The sequence below is a fragment of the Pleurodeles waltl genome, unplaced genomic scaffold, assembly GCF_031143425.1.
Source record: "Pleurodeles waltl isolate 20211129_DDA unplaced genomic scaffold, aPleWal1.hap1.20221129 scaffold_59, whole genome shotgun sequence".
Taxonomy (NCBI): domain Eukaryota; kingdom Metazoa; phylum Chordata; class Amphibia; order Caudata; family Salamandridae; genus Pleurodeles; species Pleurodeles waltl.
In genome coordinates this window covers 1,356,448-1,374,706 of record NW_027150301.1, presented here as the reverse complement: position 1 = coordinate 1,374,706, position 18,259 = coordinate 1,356,448, and the positions used below count along the sequence as shown (strand labels likewise).

At 49.8% G+C, this 18,259-nt stretch overlaps 1 protein-coding gene across 1 annotated transcript in view; it reads right to left on the bottom strand.

Moving 5' to 3' along the window:
- The window catches only part of LOC138278803 (E3 ubiquitin-protein ligase TRIM11-like), a 904,985-nt gene that overhangs the window by 740,136 nt on the left and 146,590 nt on the right, over window positions 1-18,259 (bottom strand). Inside the window, exon 2 of the mRNA XM_069219316.1 lies at window positions 8,370-8,465. Coding sequence (XP_069075417.1) covers window positions 8,370-8,465 — 96 coding nt within the window. The remainder of the gene's footprint in view (window positions 1-8,369; window positions 8,466-18,259) is intronic.

The window sequence follows — 18,259 nt, the reverse complement described above, 5'->3', positions numbered from 1 at the left end:
CTCTCTCTATGCAGAGACTCCTTGCTCCTTTCCAGCTAAGGTGATCATATGCAAGTTTGGACAGTTCAACTTTTTGGCCTGTGCCAGACATTTTTTAGAGAGAGTTAAAGTGATAGACAAAGAGAAAAAAGTTTTCAGACTTTTTGGAAAGACAGAAAAAACTTTTTAAACTTTTAAGAACTTTTTGAAAGTTTAGAAGTACTTTTCAGCACTTAGAAAAGAGTGAAAAGAGGAAATGCAAAACTTTTTGGCTATGTGTATATACACTGACCTTGTTTTGTATATTTTTCTCTTATGAAAAGTACAATGACAAGAGTGGTAAGTAGTCTCAAAGCACTTATCCCACCGCTGCACAACCAATGTAGGAGGCTGGACTGGCTTGTAGTGAGTACCAAGGGTTACTTGCACCTTGCACCAGGCCCAGTTATCCCTGATTAGTGTATAGGGTGTCTAGCAGCTTAGGCTGATAGATAATGGTAGCTTAGCAAAGCAGCTCAGGCTGAACTAGGAGACGTGTGAAGCTACTACAGTACCACTTAGTGTCATATGCACAATATCATAAGAAAACACAATACACAGTTATACTAAAAATAAAGGTACTTTATTTTTATGACAATATGCCAAAGTATCTTAGAGTGTACCCTCAGTGAGAGGATAGGAAATATACACAAGATATATATACACAATAGCAAAAATATGCAGTATAGTCTTAGAAAACAGTGCAAACAATGTATAGTTACAATAGGATGCAATGGGGAAACATAGGGATAGGGGCAACACAAACCATATACTCCAAAAGTGGAATGTGAACCACGAATGGACCCCAAACCTATGTGACCTTGTAGAGGGTCGCTGGGACTATCAGAAAATAGTGAGAGTTAGAAAAATAACCCTCCCCAAGACCCTGAAAAGTGAGTGCAAATTGCACTAAAGTTCCCCTAAGGACAAAATAGTCGTGTTAGAGGGAAAATGCAAGGAAAACACAAATCAGCAATGCAACAACGATGGATTCCTGACTGAGGGTACCTGTGGAACAAGGGGACCAAGTCCAAAAGTCACAAGCAGCTCGGACATGGACAGATGCCCAAGAAATGCCAGCGGTTGGTGCAAAGAAGCTCTTACTAGGCTGAAGAACTGTGAATACTGCAGGAACGACAAGGGCTAGAGACTTCCCCTTTGGAGGATGGATCCCCCACGCCTTGGAGAGTCGTGCAGAAGTGTTTTCCCGCCGGATGGACGCCAACAAGCCTTGCTACACGCAAATCGTGCGTTTGGCGTTTTTGGACGCTGCTGGGGCCCAGGAGGGACCAGGAGGTCGCAAATTGGACCTGCAGAGAGAGGGGACGTCGAGCAAGACAAAGAGCCCTCGCTGAAGCAGGTAGCACCCGGAGAAGTGCCAGAATCAGGCACTACGAGGATGCGTGAAACGGTGCTCGCCGAAGTTGCACAAAGGAGTCCCACGTCGCCGGAGACCAACTTAGAAAGTCGTGCAATGCAGGTTAGAGTGCCGTGGACCCAGGCTTGGCTGTGCACGAAGGATTTCCGCCGGAAGTGCACAGGGGCCGGAGAAGCTTGCAAAGTCGCGGTTCCCAGCAATGCAGCCCAGCGAGGTGAGGCAAGGACTTACCTCCACCAAACTTGGGCTGAAGAGTCACTGGACTGTGGGGGTCACTTGGACGGTGTCGCTGGATTCGAGGGACCTCGCTCATCGTGCTGAGAGGAGACCCAAGGGACCGGTAATGCAGCTTTTTGGTGCCTGCGGTTGCAGGGGGAAGATTCCGTCGACCCACGGGAGATTTCTTCGGAGCTTCTGGTGCAGAGAGGAGGCAGACTACCCCCACAGCATGCACAAGCAGGAAAACAGTCGAGAAGGCGGCAGGATCAGCGTTACAGAGTTGCAGTAGTCGTCTTTGCTACTATGTTGCAGGTTTGCAGGCTTCCAGCGCGGTCAGCGGTCGATTCCTTATCAGAAGGTGAAGAGGGAGATGCAGAGGAACTCGGCTGAGCTCGTGCATTCGTTATCTAAAGTTTCCCCAGAGACAGAGACCCTAAATAGCCAGAAAAGAGGGTTTGGCTACCTAGGAGAGAGGAAAGGCTACTAACACCTGAAGGAGCCTATCACAAGGAGTCTCTGACGTCACCTGGTGGCACTGGCCACTCAGAGCAGTCCAGTGTGCCAGCAGCACCTCTGTTTCCAAGATGGCAGAGGTCTGGAGCACACTGGAGGAGCTCTGGACACCTCCCAGGGGAGGTGCAGGTCAGGGGAGTGGTCACTCCCCTTTCCTTTGTCCAGTTTCGCGCCAGAGCAGGGGCTAAGGGGTCCCTGAACCGGTGTAGACTGGCTTATGCAGAATTGGGCACATCTGTGCCCAACAAAGCATTTCCAGAGGCTGGGGGAGGCTACTCCTCCCCTGCCTTCACACCATTTTCCAAAGGGAGAGGGTGTCACACCCTCTCTCAGAGGAAGTTCTTTGTTCTGCCATCCTGGGCCAGGCCTGGCTGGACCCCAGGAGGGCAGCTGCCTGTCTGAGAGGTTGGCAGCAGCAGCAGCTGCAGAGAAACCCCAGGAAGGGCAGTCTGGCAGTACCAGGGTCTGTGCTACAGACCACTGGGATCATGGAATTGTACCAACAATGCCAGGATGGCATAGAGGGGGCAATTCCATGATCATAGACATGTTACATGGCCATATTCGGAGTTACCATGGTGAAGCTACATATAGGTAGTGACCTATATGTAGTGCACGCGTGTAATGGTGTCCCCGCACTCACAAAGTTCAGTGAATTGGCTCTGAACAATGTGGGGGCACCTTGGCTAGTGCCAGGGTGCCCTCACACTAAGTAACTTTGCACCTAACCTTTACCAGGTAAAGGTTAGACATATAGTTGACTTATAAGTTACTTAAGTGCAGTGTAAAATGGCTGTGAAATAACGTGGACGTTATTTCACTCAGGCTGCAGTGGCAGGCCTGTGTAAGAATTGTCAGAGCTCCCTATGGGTGGCAAAAGAAATGCTGCAGCCCATAGGGATCTCCTGGAACCCCAATACCCTGGGTACCTCAGTACCATATACTAGGGAATTATAAGGGTGTTCCAGTAAGCCAATGTAAATTGGTAAAAATGGTCACTAGCCTGTCAGTGACAATTTGGAAAGAAATGAGAGAGCATAACCACTGAGGTTCTGATTAGCAGAGCCTCAGTGAGACAGTTAGTCACTACACAGGTAACACATTCAGGCACACTTATGAGCACTGGGGCCCTGGGTTACCAGGGTCCCAGTGACACATACAACTAAAACAACATATATACAGTGAAAAATGGGGGTAACATGCCAGGCAAGATGGTACTTTCCTACACCGCCCGCGACATCCTGAGCCAGTGGCACCACGGCAGACATGGCTGCCATCCCCAGTGGTCAGTCGTCTGAGCCTGGTGGTCAGTTCCAGGAGCCTGGGCAGCTTGCATGTTGCACCACCTTCAGTGGAGTATCTCATCCACTACCTCAGTCCTTGGCAGGATGAAGCACTCTGGGCACAAAGCCCCCTCCAGAACCAGTGGAGAAAGGCATTCACTACCTCAGTCCTTGGCAGGATAAAGCACTCTGGGCACAAAGCCCCCTCCAGAACCAGTGGAGTATCACATCCACTACCTCAGTCCTTGGCAGGATGAAGCACTCTGGGCACAAAGCCCCCTTCAGAACCATCCACTTGAGAGACTGTGGCTTAGCACTCCCCAGGATAAATCAGTGGGCAAACCACCCACTGGAAAGACTTGAGAGACTGTGGCTTTGCACTCCCCAGGATAAAGCAGTGGGCAAACCACCCACTGTAAAGACTTGAGAGACTGTGGCTTTGCACTCCCCAGGATACAGCAGTGGGCATGGAGCCCCCTCGTGGAGCTGGCGTTGTGCACTCATCCGGCTGAGGTGCCACCCCTTCCCTTCCCTCTGAGATGCTTGTTTCATTTCGGTCTGATGCCCCTGCAGTGTTCTCTCCGTCTGAAGTCTGGTATCGAGTGTGGGCCTCGCCCATGCATTTTGGGCCCAGTGGTCCACGGACAATAATTTGTGCACTCTCCGGACTTGTGTAGTTGGTGTACATAATTGTATATACTGTATTTCAAGTTTTGACTAATGGATTTTAATTTATCACAATCGTTCAACTCATTTCCTTTTGTCCGTGCGTTCTTCCGGGGGCGTGGGGGGATGTAAATTGTATGTTGCAGCATGTATTTGTGTGTATGTTGTTGTGGGTGAGGGTGTGGGTATTGCGTGTTGCGTGTGTGTGTGTCACTCTCTTTTCTCTCCCCCCTCCCCTGTGTTGTAGGTGCAGTACTCACTGTGGTCGTCGCCGCCATCTTTCGTGCTCCTGATAGAGGAGCAGGAATACCATTGCAGGGAGTATCTGGAGTTCTGGCTCCATGGTGTTCTGGTTCCTTGTGGGGTGTGGAGAGGTGAGTGTTTTCCCTTCCAAGACCTGTTTCTGCCATGTTTTTGTTCGCGTTGGTTCCGCCCCGGAAAAGGTGGCAGATTTGCCTCTCATAATAGTGTGGGTGGTACACTGTCTTCCGCCTGTCTGTTGGCGGTGACCGCTGCGCTGTTTGTTTGTACCGCTGTGGCGGTCAGAGTGTTAAAGTGGCTGTCTCTGTTGGCGGTTTCCGGCGAAGTCGTGGTTCCATTTTTTTTCCGCTGGCCTGTTGGCGGTATTACCGCCGCTTTAACACCGACCACCAGGGTTGTAATGAGGGCCATAGTCTCAGAAATAAAGATAATATAAAAACGCCTGATAGATATCAATATACTGATACACGCCAATCTCGTTCCCATCAGGACTCATCGGAAAAACAAAATGAGGGATGTGGGTGATCTGAGTGAAGGACAGAGTACGTGAAACCGAGACAGGAATCAGCCCTCTCCGAAGGTTTCTGTTAAAAAGGAAGATAAACCCACTCAACAAAAACCACAATTCAAAAAGAAAAAAGTGGCAGCAGTCACAGTTCGACATGCCACTCAGGAAGAGGGTCCTCTTGAAGAACAAGAAGTGGGCTCTAGCACTGCTAGACAGTGCAGCCGAGGTCACAATAGTTCGCTGGAGTCTTCTAGAGCATCTGGAGGTGAAAGCAACTGATGACTTTATACAAGTAGAAACTGCAGACATCTGTGTCTCCATGCCTGATAGGATGTATAAAGTAATGCTGCAGTTAGAAGGAGACATTGAGCGCATAATAGACGCAATCATTTGGGATCGCGGGGTAAACATATATGATGTTTTGTTGGCTAAACAAGATTGGCCACCCGAATTTGTCTGTACCTGCCCATATGGGGAAGACGTGATTAAGCCTTCCTTCTCACACCTTGTTCCAGAGGAACTCGCTGACTCCTGTGCCACTGATCGGGCTTTGGCACAGGCTCCTGCTTTATACTGCAATCACGTAGGATGGGATGAAGAATCCCCCTACCATGTAATTCCAATTAAAAATGAACCTCAACTGCAACCTCAGTATCCTATAAAACACGAAGCAAAAGCACCTGTGAGAGAAATACTCACACAATTAGAGTACCAGGGTGTAATTGAAACCTGTGTCTCCCCAATGAATAATCAGTTATTCCTAGTAGCTAAACCAGACCATTCATATAGAATAGTCTTAGACTACAGACACTTAAACAGTCATTTACACAAATATGCTATACAAAATTCACATAGCACGGCACTAATGAACAATATAGTGCGTAAAAAAATACAAAACAAGACTGGATATTTCCAATGTTTTTTTCTGCCAGAACATAGCGCCTGAGAGTAGAGACTTAACAAGTTTTAGCACGCAAGGCTCCCAGAAAAAATTCTGTTGCTTACCTCAGGGGCATAAGAACAGCCCAGGACTGTTTGCAGCTTGTGTGACAGCAATTTTGCACAACATTGATCCTGAAGCATTGTCCTATGTAGATGATATCTACCTAACGGATGATGAACTACTACAACACAGTTGTAAGACGGGTAACCTGCATTGTTGAAGGATTTGCTGAATTTGGCAACAAATTAAATTTAAGAAAACAAAAATCGCCTTCCTCAGCGTCCTGTTTTTGGGATATGAGCTGTCAAGTGAAGGAAAGAGCCTAGAGATATAATTCTTTTAAAAAATGCGCACAGTTACAACCACCAAATACGATTAAAAAACTCCAATCTCTATTGGGTTTCCTAAATTTTGACAGAACTTACATTCCAGATTATGCTACACGCATAAAACCTTTATATGATCTGATACGTCCTGATTTTTCAAGTAAATTCTGGACAATTGAACATACACGTATTCTTTGAGATTTGCAAACAGACATGCTTGCAGCACAACACTTACACATGAGGGGCAACAAAACACATTTGGTCATCAGAGTAATAGCTGGCGCCATCGGTTTCACCTAAGTGACACTTAATGAAGGTAAAACAGCCCAAATTGTTACAAATCACACTTACATTCAGCGTCAGAACATCGCTTTGCTCCCACTGAGAAAATTCTCAATGCTGTACAGATGGCTGACATTAAAGAAAGGCCTCTTGCCCAAGGAAAACGCATTATTGTTGTATCTCCAATTCCAGCCCTAGAGGCTGTCACAAAAGCCAGCGTTCCAAACACAAAAGCATTACATCCACGTTGGAAACAATGGGCTACGTCTTTGACAGCCACTGATGTAGACTACATTTTTGACCCAAAATTACAAACTCAAGAATTTTTACAGTACAAAATAGAGTACCCAGTTCCAGCGAAAATATTGCCTATTGAACAATATCATAGAGTCATGCACACCGATGGCTCAGCACAACCCGCAATTGGCACAAAACACCAATATATTCTGCTGCTTGCGCAGTCGTAAGTGGCTACATGGAGGGCGATAAATTTTGTCCTCTACATACCTTTATGCAAACCCTAAGGGATTGCACAGCACAGTTGGCAGAACTAAAAGCTCTGCTGATGGCACTGGAGCTCACGGATCCGGCACAGCCTACTCTGATTGTTTGTAATTCATATTATTGTGTCCAGTCCTTTAATGAATACCTGCATTATTGGCGCCAGAATGGGTTCAGAGATTCCAAAGGCATCACCATAAAACACAGACTTCTGTGGGGGAAAGTAGCAGATCTGAAAGAAACGCTACCAAATGTCCATGTTGTACATACACTTGGCCACCAGCGCGTTGGGATACACGTTGCTGGAAATGCATTGGCTGATGAAGCAGCAAAGTCAGGAGTGGCTGTGGCTGCTGTGGCTGCAGTGATTAGTTTGAGTTCAAAACCGGACGCAGACATTTGGGCTGCCGTGACAGCTACGGCTGATGGTACGCCCTATCCTAAATGATTTCCTAACAAATATTCCTACCATATGGGAGGTATGCTGAATGCTGAAGTTAATATACCAGTCGTTGGTGGACGGGACATTCCCAATAGAGATATAAGATCACAATTGATTAAAGCCGCACATGAGGGGGTGGCTTCTGCCCATGCTGGTGTGGCGGCTACGATTTCGATCTTGCAGGCCCGTTATTGGTGGCCAGGTCTCTATAAAGAGACCAAGCAGTATGTGACATCTGTCAACAAATTAAAGTTTCCACTGCAAAATGCCCACCGCAGACACCCTTCCTAATTTCAAACAAACCATTACAATGTGTCTACTTGGACCACTGTGGTCCCCTAACACCGGACAGTGCATACAAGTATATTTTAGTCGCTGTTGATTCATGCTCCAGATTTTTATGGGTGTGGCCACAATGCTCGGCTGACGCTCGGACTGCTATTAAAGATTTGCGAGTCTTTATAGGTACATATGCGGTTGCGGCTTTCCAATCGGACCAGGGCCCTAAAGGGCATTCAGGGACACCATGGCTTCATTGGGGGTCCAACTCCATCACCGCACCACACCCTCACTGACCCACTTTAGAAAGGGACTGAAAACTTCACTTTTTGGATAGTCACCTGCAACAAACACCTGGGTGACAAGCTGCGCTATACAAAAAACACCTGACTGATTGATCATTCACACACAAACACACTAACAGACACATGTACACACTTACAGAGAGATGCCTACGGTTCATGCATACTCACTCTGACAGGGACCATGTAGGTATGTGATTACTTCGCAAAGTTTGGGAGGGTAATGCTTGTTTTTGATTCTTTCAGGAAGACTCTTGGAAAGATCTGGGTTCCTAAGCCCCCGGACAGTGACTCTCCACCCAGTATTTTCACCTGGTAGAGGCATGACCCAGGCTGAAGGGTGAGCCAGTGGCGTCTCTGCATCTCTGACCTAGACAGACACATGTACAAACCTGCACATACAGAATGATAGATCTTTAACTGCACATGATTCTCAGCTGCCACTCACCCTCATGGTGTTATATTGTTCTTCTTCCTTGAGTTTAGACTCCAGCATGTATCTCATCTCTTCCCTCAGAGGACACAGCCAGTCCTGGAGCTTCTTCTGCAGAGAGCAAAGCACAAAAGTGACAACTGTTGATCTGTAAAGTGAAGTTGTTCATACAATAATAATCATCACATGATCATCCAGACATATGCAGACAGTAAGTCCCAGCCACACACTCACAGTTTAATCACCAGACACACATATCTCGATTATAAGCTTTAGCCACAGGTTATCAAACTAGAAGCTACAGCCACACTAAGCCAAGCCACAGATGTGCTCATGTGTGTAGGAAAGTAACATCTTGCCTGGCATGTTACCCCCATATTTCACTGTATATATGTTGTTTTAGTTGTATGTGTCACTGGGACCCTGCCAGCCAGGGCCCCAGTGCTCATAAGTGTGCCTGACTGTGTTACCTGTGTTATGACTAACTGTCTCACTGAGGCTCTGCTATCCAGAACCTCAGTGGTTATGCTCTCTCATTTCTTTCCAAATTGTCACTAACAGGCTAGTGACCAATTTCACCAATTTACATTGGCACACTGGAACACCCTTATAATTCCCTAGTATATGGTACTGAGGTACCCAGGGTATTGGGGTTCCAGGAGATCCCTGTGGGCTGCAGCATTTCTTTTGCCACCCATAGGGAGCTCAGACAATTCTTACACAGGCCTGCCACTACAGCCTGAGTGAAATAACGTCCACGTTATTTCACAGCCATTTACCACTGCACTTAAGTAACTTATAAGTCACCTATATGTCTAACCTTTACCTGGTAAAGGTTAGGTGCAAAGTTACTTAGTGTGTGGGCACCCTGGCACTAGCCAAGGCGCCCCCACATTGTTCAGGGCAAATTCCCCGGACTTTGTGAGTGTGGGGACACCATTACACGCGTGCACTACACATAGGTCACTACCTATGTGTAACTTCACAATGGTAACTCCGAATATGGCCATGTAACATGTCTCTGATCATGAAATTGCCCCCTCTATGCCATCCTGGCATAGTTGGCACAATCCCATGATCCCACGGGTCTGTAGCTCAGACCCTGGTACTGCCAAACTGCCTTTTCAGGGGTTTCACTGCAGCTGCTGCTGCTGCCAACCCCTCAGACAAGTTTCTGCCCTCCTGGGGTCCAGCCAGGCTTGGCCCAGGATGGCAAAACAAAGGACTTCCTCAGAGAGAGGGTGTTACACCCTCTCCCTTTGGAAAAAGGTGTTAAGGCAGGGGAGGAGTAGCCTCCCCCAGCCTCTGGAAATGCTTTCATGGAAACAGATGGTGCCCATTTCTGCATAAGCCAGTCTACACCGGTTCAGGGACCCCTCAGCCCTGCTCTGGCGCGAAACTGGACAAAGGAAAGGGGAGTGACCACTCCCCTGACCTGCACCTCACCTGGGAGGTGCCCAGAGCTCCTCCAGTGTGCTCCAGACCTCTGCCATCTTGGAAACAGAGGTGCTGCTGGCACACTGGACTGCTATGAGTGGCCAGGACCAGCAGGTGACGTCAGAGACTCCTTCGGTGTTGCTAGCCTATCCTCTCTCCTAAGTAGCCAAACCCTCTTTTCTGGCTATTTAGGGTCTCTGCTTTGGGGATTTCCTTAGATAATGAATGCAAGAGCTCATCAGAGTTCCTCTGCATCTCTCTCTTCACCTTCTGCCAAGGAATCGACTGCTGACCGCGCTGGAAGCCTGCAAAACTGCAACAAAGTAGCGAAGATGACTACTGCAACTCTGTAACGCTGATCCTGCCGCCTTCTCAACTGTTTTCCTGGTGGTGCATGCTGTGGGGGTAGTCTGCCTCCTCTCTGCACTAGAAGCTCCAAAGAAATCTCCCGTGGGTCAACGTAATCTTCCCCCTGCTACCACAGGCACCAAAGAACTGCATCACCGGTCCCCTGGGTCTCCTCTCAGCACAACGAGCGAGGTCCCTTAAATCCAGCAACTCTGTCCAAGTGACTCCCACAGTCCAGTGACTCTTCAGTCCAAGTTTGGTGGAGGTAAGTCCTTGCCTCCCCACGCCAGACTGCATTGCTGGGAACCGCGTCTTTTGCAGCTACTCCAGCCTCTGTGCACTTCCAGCGGAAATCCTTTGTGCACAGCCAAGCCTGGGTCCACGGCACTCTAACCTGCATTGCACAACTTTCTAAGTTGTCCTCCGGCGGCGTGGGACTCCTTTGTGCAACTTCGGGTGAGCACTGTTTCACTCCTCTTCGTAGTGCCTGTTCCAGCACTTCTGCGGGTGCTGCCTGTTTCTGAGAGGACTCCTTGTCTTGCTGGGCGCTCCCTCTGTCTCCTGATGCAATTGGCGACATCCTGGTCCCTCCTGGGCCACAGCAGCATCCAAAAACCCTAACTGCACAATTTGCAACTAGCAAGGCTTGTTGGCAGTCTTTCGGTGGGAAAACGCGTCTGCACGACTCTTCACGACGTGGGACATCCATCCTCCAAAGGGGAAGTTTCTAGCCCTTGTCGTTCCTGCAGAATCCTCAGCTTCTACTGCCTAGTAGCAGCTTCTTTGCACCCACAGCTGGCATTTCCTGGGCATCTGCCCATCTCCGACTTGCTTGTGACTTTTGGACTTGGTCCCCTTGTTCCACAGCTACCCTCGTTTCCAAATTCATCGTTGTTGCATTGCTGGTGTGTGTCTTTCCTGCAGAATTCCCCTATCACGACTTCTATGTCCTTTGGGGAACTTTAGTGCACTTTGCACTCACTTTTCAGGGTCATGGGGTGGGCTATTTTTCTAACCCTAACTGTTTTCTTACAGTCCCAGCGACCCTCTACAAGGTCACATAGGTTTGGGGTCCATTTGTGGTTCGCATTCCACTTTTGGAGTATATGGTTTGTGTTGCCCCTATCCCTATGTGTCCCCATTGCATCCTATTGTAACTATACATTGTTTGCACTGTTTTCTAATACTATACTGCATATTTTTGGTATTGTGTACATATATATTGTGTATATATGCTATCCTCATACTGAGGGTACTCACTGAGATACTTTGGCATATTGTCATAAAAATAAAGTACCTTTATTTTTAGTATATCTGTATATTGTGTTTTCTTATGATATTGTGCAAGTGACACTAGTGGTACTGTAGGAGCTTCACTTGTCTCCTAGTTCAGCCTAAGCTGCTCTGCTAAGCTACCATTTTCTATCAGCCTACGCTGCTAGACACCCTATACACTAATAAGGGATACCTGGGCCTGGTGCAAGGTGTAAGTACCCCTTGGTACTCACTACAAGCCAGTCCAGCCTCCTACAATGTGAAGTTCAGATTGTAAGTATAGGCCAAGTGTTTCCAGATCACAGGTACCAGGCGCACACATGCAGACGGAGGTTTCCAGGGCACCTAGCTCCATATTCAAATGCCAGAACAGCCTTAAACAACGTGTAAGGACAGGATCAGATATCTAGATTGGTCCTGAATATGTCACAAGCCACTTCCCCAATACTTGGCTCCCCTCTACTTGCAGGTTTCTAGTCTGGAACCTGTCTGTCTGTCACCATCACCTCGTGCTACAGAGCAGTCACTTCTATACAGGAACAAAGGCAGCGAGAGAGGGAACAGACGCCCGCTCCACCAAGAGCAGGCACTGGTCTGTGAGAGGCGTCTGCAGCCCTTGGAGGGTCTGTGAGAGGGAACAGGCACTGGCCCCACCAAGAGCAGGCATCGGTCTGTGGGAGGCAGTCGGCGGCCCTTTGAGGGTCTGTGAAAGGGAACAGATACAGGCCCCACCAAGAGCAGGCACCGGTCTGTGAGAGGCAGTCTGCAGCCCTTGGAGGTTCTGTGAGAGGGAACAGGCACCGGCCCCATCAAGAGCAGGCACCGGTTTGTGAGAGGCATCTGCAGCCCTTGGTGGATCTGTGAGAGGGAACAGACACCGGCCCCATCAAGAGCAGGCACCGGTCTGTGAGAGGCAGTCTGCAGCCCTTGGAGGTTATGTAAGAGGGAACAGGCACTGGCACCACCAAGAGCAGACACCAGCCTCATACAGGGTCTGTGCCCCAGAACAGGCAGTCATAACCAGAGAGAGCAGACACCAGCAGCATACAGTGTCTGTGCCCCAGTACTGGCAGTCATAACCAGAGAGGGCAGACACCAGCAGCATACAGTGTCTGTGCCCCGGTACTGTAGTCATACCAGAGAGAGCAGACACCAGCAGCATACAGTGTCCGTATCCCAGTACTGCCAGTCATACCAGAGAGAACAGACACCAGCAGCATACAGTGGCTGTGCCCTTTTACTGGTTGTCATTCCTGAGAGAGCAGACACCGGCAGCATACTGTGTCTGTGCCCCATTACTGGCAGTCAGACCAGAGCGAGCAGACAAAAGCAGCATACAATGTCTGTGCCCCAGAACAGGCAGTCATACCAGAGAGAGCAAACACCGCAAAATAGCATACCATGTCTGTGCCCCAGGACTGGCAGCCAGAGAGGCCAGACACCAGCAGAATACAGTGTCTGTGCCCCAGTACTGGCAGTCATACCAGAGAGAGCAGACACCAGCAGCATAAAGTGTCTGTGCTCCAGTACTGTCAGTCATACAAAAGAGAGCAGACACCAGCAGCATACAGGTGTCTGTGCCCCAGAACAGGCAATCATACCAAAGAGAGCAGGCACCAGCAGCATACAGTGTCTGTGCCCCAGAGCAGGCAATCGTAACCAGAGAGAGCAGACACCAGCAGCATACAGGTGTCTGTGCCCCAGAACAGGCAGTCATACCAAAGAGAGCAGACCCCAGCAGCATACAGGGTCTGTGCCCCACAACAGGCAATCAGAACTATAGAGCAGACACCAGCAGCATACAATGTCTGTGCACCAATACTGGCAGTCATACCAGAGATAGCAGACACCAGCAGCATACAGTGTCTGTTCCCCAGTAGTGGCAGTCATACCAGAGAGAGCAGATACCAGCAGCATACCATGTCTGTGCCCCAGAGCAGGCAATCGTAACCAAAGAGAGCAGACACCAGCAGCATACAGTGTATGTGCCCCAGAACAGGCAGTTAGAACCATAGAGAGCAGGCACCAGAAGCATACATTGTCTGTGTCCCAGTACTGCCAGTCATACCAGAGACAGCAGACACCAGCAGCATACAGTGTCTGTGCCCCAGAACAGACAGTCTTAACCAGAGAGAGCAGACACTAGCAGTATGCAGTGACTGCGCCCTAGAACAGACAGTGATAACCAGAGAGAGCAGACACCATCTATATACACTGTCTGTGCCCCAGTACTGCCAGGCATACCAGAGACAGCAGACACCAACTGCATACACTGTCTGTGCCCCAGAACAGGCAATCGTAACCAGAGAGAGCAGACACCAGCAGCATACAGTGTCTGTGTCCAAGTACTGGCAGTCATAACCAGAGACAGCAGACACCAGCAGCATAGAGTGTCTGTGCCCCATTACTGGCAGCAGCCAGACCAGAGACAGCAGACACTAGCAGTATGCAGTGACTGCGCCCTAGAACAGGCAGTCATAACCAGAGAGAGGAGACACCAGCAGCATACAGTGTCTGTGCCAGGGAAGAGGCAGTCACAACCAGAGAGAGCAGACATCAGTACCTTGCAGGCAGGAACAAGGGAGTAGGTGACACTTCCTTACATGCTCTGTCACATGGAACACACCCTAGGCTCAGACTGGGCCTGTAGTAGGCAGGCTGCAGCCCTTGAAGGGTAAGTGCAGGGAACAGGCACTAACTATCCCACAAAGAGCAGGCACCAGCCTCAAGCAAGGTCTGTGTCCCAGAACAGGTGTTCTAACCACAGAGAGCAGACGCCGGTCACCTACAGGCAGGAAACAAGGGAGCAGGTGACACCCCCTACATGGTCTGCCTCAGGGAACAAACACAAGCCTCTTACAGATTTGTGACAGGCAGCAGCATTGATGAGAGTGCAGGCACCTGCCCCTTACACAAGCTTTACTCAGGAGTTACAGCTGGAGACAGGCAGTCAGCCTCACATAGGATATATACCTGAGAACAGGCAGCCAAGATGAGAGAGTAAGCACTAACCTCATATAGGCACTGCAACTGGGAGCAGGCAGACTTGCAGGAACAGGCACCAACCTCATTTGTGCTGGGTTCGTGCCAGGGAAGAGGCAGTCATACCAGAGAGAAAGCACACACCAATGGCATACAGTGTCTGTGCCAGGGAAGAGGCAGTCATACCAGAGAGAGCACACACCAATGGCATACAGTGTCTGTGCCCCAGTACTGGCAGTCATGACCAGAGCGAGCAGACACCAGCAGCATACAGAGTCTGTGCCAGGGAAGAGGCAGTCATGTCCAGAGCGAGCAGACACCAGCAGCATACAGAGTCTGTGCCAGGGAAGAGGCAGTCATACCAGAGAGAGCAGACACCACAAGCATAAAGTGTCTGTGCCCCAGACCAGGCAATCATAACAGAGAGAGCAGACACCAGCAGCATACAGTGTCTGTGACAGGGAAGAGGCAGTCATGTCCAGAGCGAGCAGACACTAGCAGCATACAGTGTCTGTGCCCCAGAACTGGCTGTCATACCAGAGACAGCAGATACCAGTAGCACACAGAGTCTATGCCCCAGAACAGCCAGTCATAACCAGAGCAAGCAAACACCAGCAGAATACAGTGTATGCATACCAGTACTGTCAGTCATACCAGAGAGAGCAGACACCAGCAGCATACACTGTCTGTGCCCTAGAACAGGCAATCATAACCAGAGAGAGCAGGCACCAGCAGCACACAGTGTCAGTACCCCAGAACAGGCAGTCATACCAGAGAGAGAAGACACCAGCAGCATACAGTGTCTGTGACCCAGAACAAGCAATCGTAACCAGAGAGATCAGACACCAGCAGCATTCAGTGTCTGTGCCCCAGAACAGGCAATCGTAACCAGAGAGAGCTGACACCAGCAGCATACCGTGTCTGTGCCCCAGAACAGGCAGTCATAACCAGAGAGAGCAGGCACCAGCAGCATACATTGCCTGTTCCCTAGTACTGCCAGTCATACCAGAGACAGCAGACACGAGCAGCATACAGTATCTGTGCCCTAGAACAGGCAGTCATAATGAGAGCGAGCAGAAACCAGCAGCATACAGGGTCCGTGCCCCAGAACAGGCAATCGTAACCAGATAGAGCAGACACCAGGAGCACACAGTGTCTGTGCCCCAGAACAGGCAGTCATACCAGAGAGAGCAGACACCAGCAGCAAACAGTGTCTGTGTACCAGTACTGTCAGTCATACCAAAGAGAGCAGACACCAGCAGCATACAGTGCCTGTGCCCCAGAGCAGGTAATCGTAGCCAGAGAGAGCAGACACCAGCAGCGTACAGGTGTCTGTGCCCCAGAACAGGCAGTCATACCAAAGAGAGCAGGCACCAGCAGCATACATTGTCTGTGCGCCAGAACAGGCAATCGTAACCAGAGAGATCAGACACCAGCAGCATTCAGTGTCTCTGCCCCGAACAGGTAATCGTAACCAGAGAGAGCAGACACCAGAAGCATACTATGTCTGTGCACCAATACTGACAGTCATACCAGAGATAGCAGACACCAGCAGCATATAGTGTCTGTGCCCCAGTAGTGACAGTCATACCAGAGAGAGCTCACACCAGCAGCATACTGTGTCTGTGCCCCAGAACAGGCAGTCATAACCAGAGAGAGCAGGCACCAGCAGCATATATTGTCTGTGCCCCAGTACTGCCAGTCATACCAGAGACAGCAGACACCAGCAGCATAGAGTGTCTGTGCCCCATTACTGGCAGTCAGACCAGAGAGAGCAGACACCAGCAGCATACAGAGTCTGTGTCCCAGAACAGGCAGTCATACCAGAGAAAGCAGGCACTAACAGCATACAGTGTCTGTGCCCCATTACTGGCAGTCAGACCAGAGAGAGCAGAAACCAGCAGCATACAGAGTCTGTGTCCCAGAACAGGCAGTCATACCAGAGAGAGCAGACACCAGCAGCATATAGTGTCTGTGCCCTTTTACTGGTTGTCATTCCTGAGAGAGCAGACACCGGCAGCATACCGTGTCTGTGCCCCAGTACTGGCAGTCAGACTAGAGCGAGCAGGCACCAGCAGCATACAGTGTCTGTGCCCCAGAGCAGGCAATCATAACCAGAGAGAGCAGACACCAGCAGCTTACAGGTGTCTGTGCCCCAGAACAGGCAGTCATACCAAAGAGAGCAGACCCCAGCAGCATACAGGGTCTGTGCCCCACAACAGGCAATCATAACCAGAGAGCAGACACCAGCAGCATACAATGTCTGTGCACCAATACTGGCAGTCATACCAGAGATAGCAGACACCAGCAGCATACAGTGTCTGTTCCCCAGTAGTGGCAGTTATACCAGAGAGAGCAGATACCAGCAGCATACCATGTCTGTGCCCCAGAGCAGGCAAGCGTAACCAAAGAGAGCAGACACCAGCAGCATACAGTGTAGGTGCCCCAGAACAGGCAGTTATAACCATAGAGAGCAGGCACCAGAAGCATACATTGTCTGTGTCCCAGTACTGCCAGTCATACCAGAGACAGCAGACACCAGCAGCATACAGTGTCTGTGCCCCAGAACAGACAGTCTTAACCAGAGAGAGCAGACACTAGCAGTATGCAGTGACTGCGCCCTAGAACAGACAGTGTTAACCAGAGAGAGCAGACACCATCTATATACACTGTCTGTGCCCCAGTACTGCCAGGCATACCAGAGACAGCAGACACCAGCTGCATACACTGTCTGTGCCCCAGAACAGGCAATCGTAACCAGAGAGAGCAGACACCAGAAGCATACAATGGCTGTGCACCAATACTGACAGTCATACCAGAGATAGCAGACACCAGCAGCATATAGTGTCTGTGCCCCAGTAGTGACAGTCATACCAGAGAGAGCTGACACCAGCAGCATACTGTGTCTGTGCCCCAGAACAGGCAGTCATAACCAGAGAGAGCAGGCACCAGCAGCATACATTGTCTGTGCCCCAGTACTGCCAGTCATACCAGAGACGGCAGACACCAGCAGCATACAGTATCTGTGCCCCAGAAAAGGCAGTCATAATGAGAGCGAGCAGACACCAGCAGCATACAGTGTCTGTGCCCCAAAACAGTCAGTCATACTAAAGAGAGCAGACACCAGCAGCATACAGTGTCTGTGCCCCAGAACAGGCAGTCATAACCAGAGAGAGCAGACACCAGCAGCAAACAGTGCATGTGTACCAGTACTGTCAGTCATACCAAAGAGAGCAGACTCCAGCAGCATACAGTGTCTGTGCCCCAGAGCAGGCAATCATAACCAGAGAGAGCAGACACCAGCAGCATACAGTGTCTGTGCCCCAGAACAGGGAATCGTAACCAGAGAGAGCAGACACCAGCAGCATACAATGTCTGTGCATCAATACTGACAGTCATACCAGTGATAGCAGACACCAGCAGCATACAGTGTCTGTGCCCCAGTAGTGGCAGTCATACCTGAGAGAGCTGACACCAGCAGCATACCGTGTCTGTGCCCCAGAACAGGCAGTCATAACCAGAGAGAGCAGGCATCAGCAGCATACATTGTCTGTGCCCCAGTACTGCCAGTCATACCAGAGACAGCAGACACCAGAAGCCTACAGTGTCTGTGCCCCGTAACAGGCAGTCATAACGAGAGCGAGCAGACACCAGCAGCATACAGTGTCTGTGCCCCAGAACAGGTAGTCATAAACAAAGCGAGCAGACACCAGCAGCATACAGTGTCTGTGTCCCAAAACAGACAGTTTTAACCAGAGAGCGCAGACACCATCAGCATACACTGTCTGTGCCCCAGTACTGCCAGTCATACCAGAGACAGCAGACACCAGCTGCATACACTGTCTGTGCCCCAGAACAGTCAA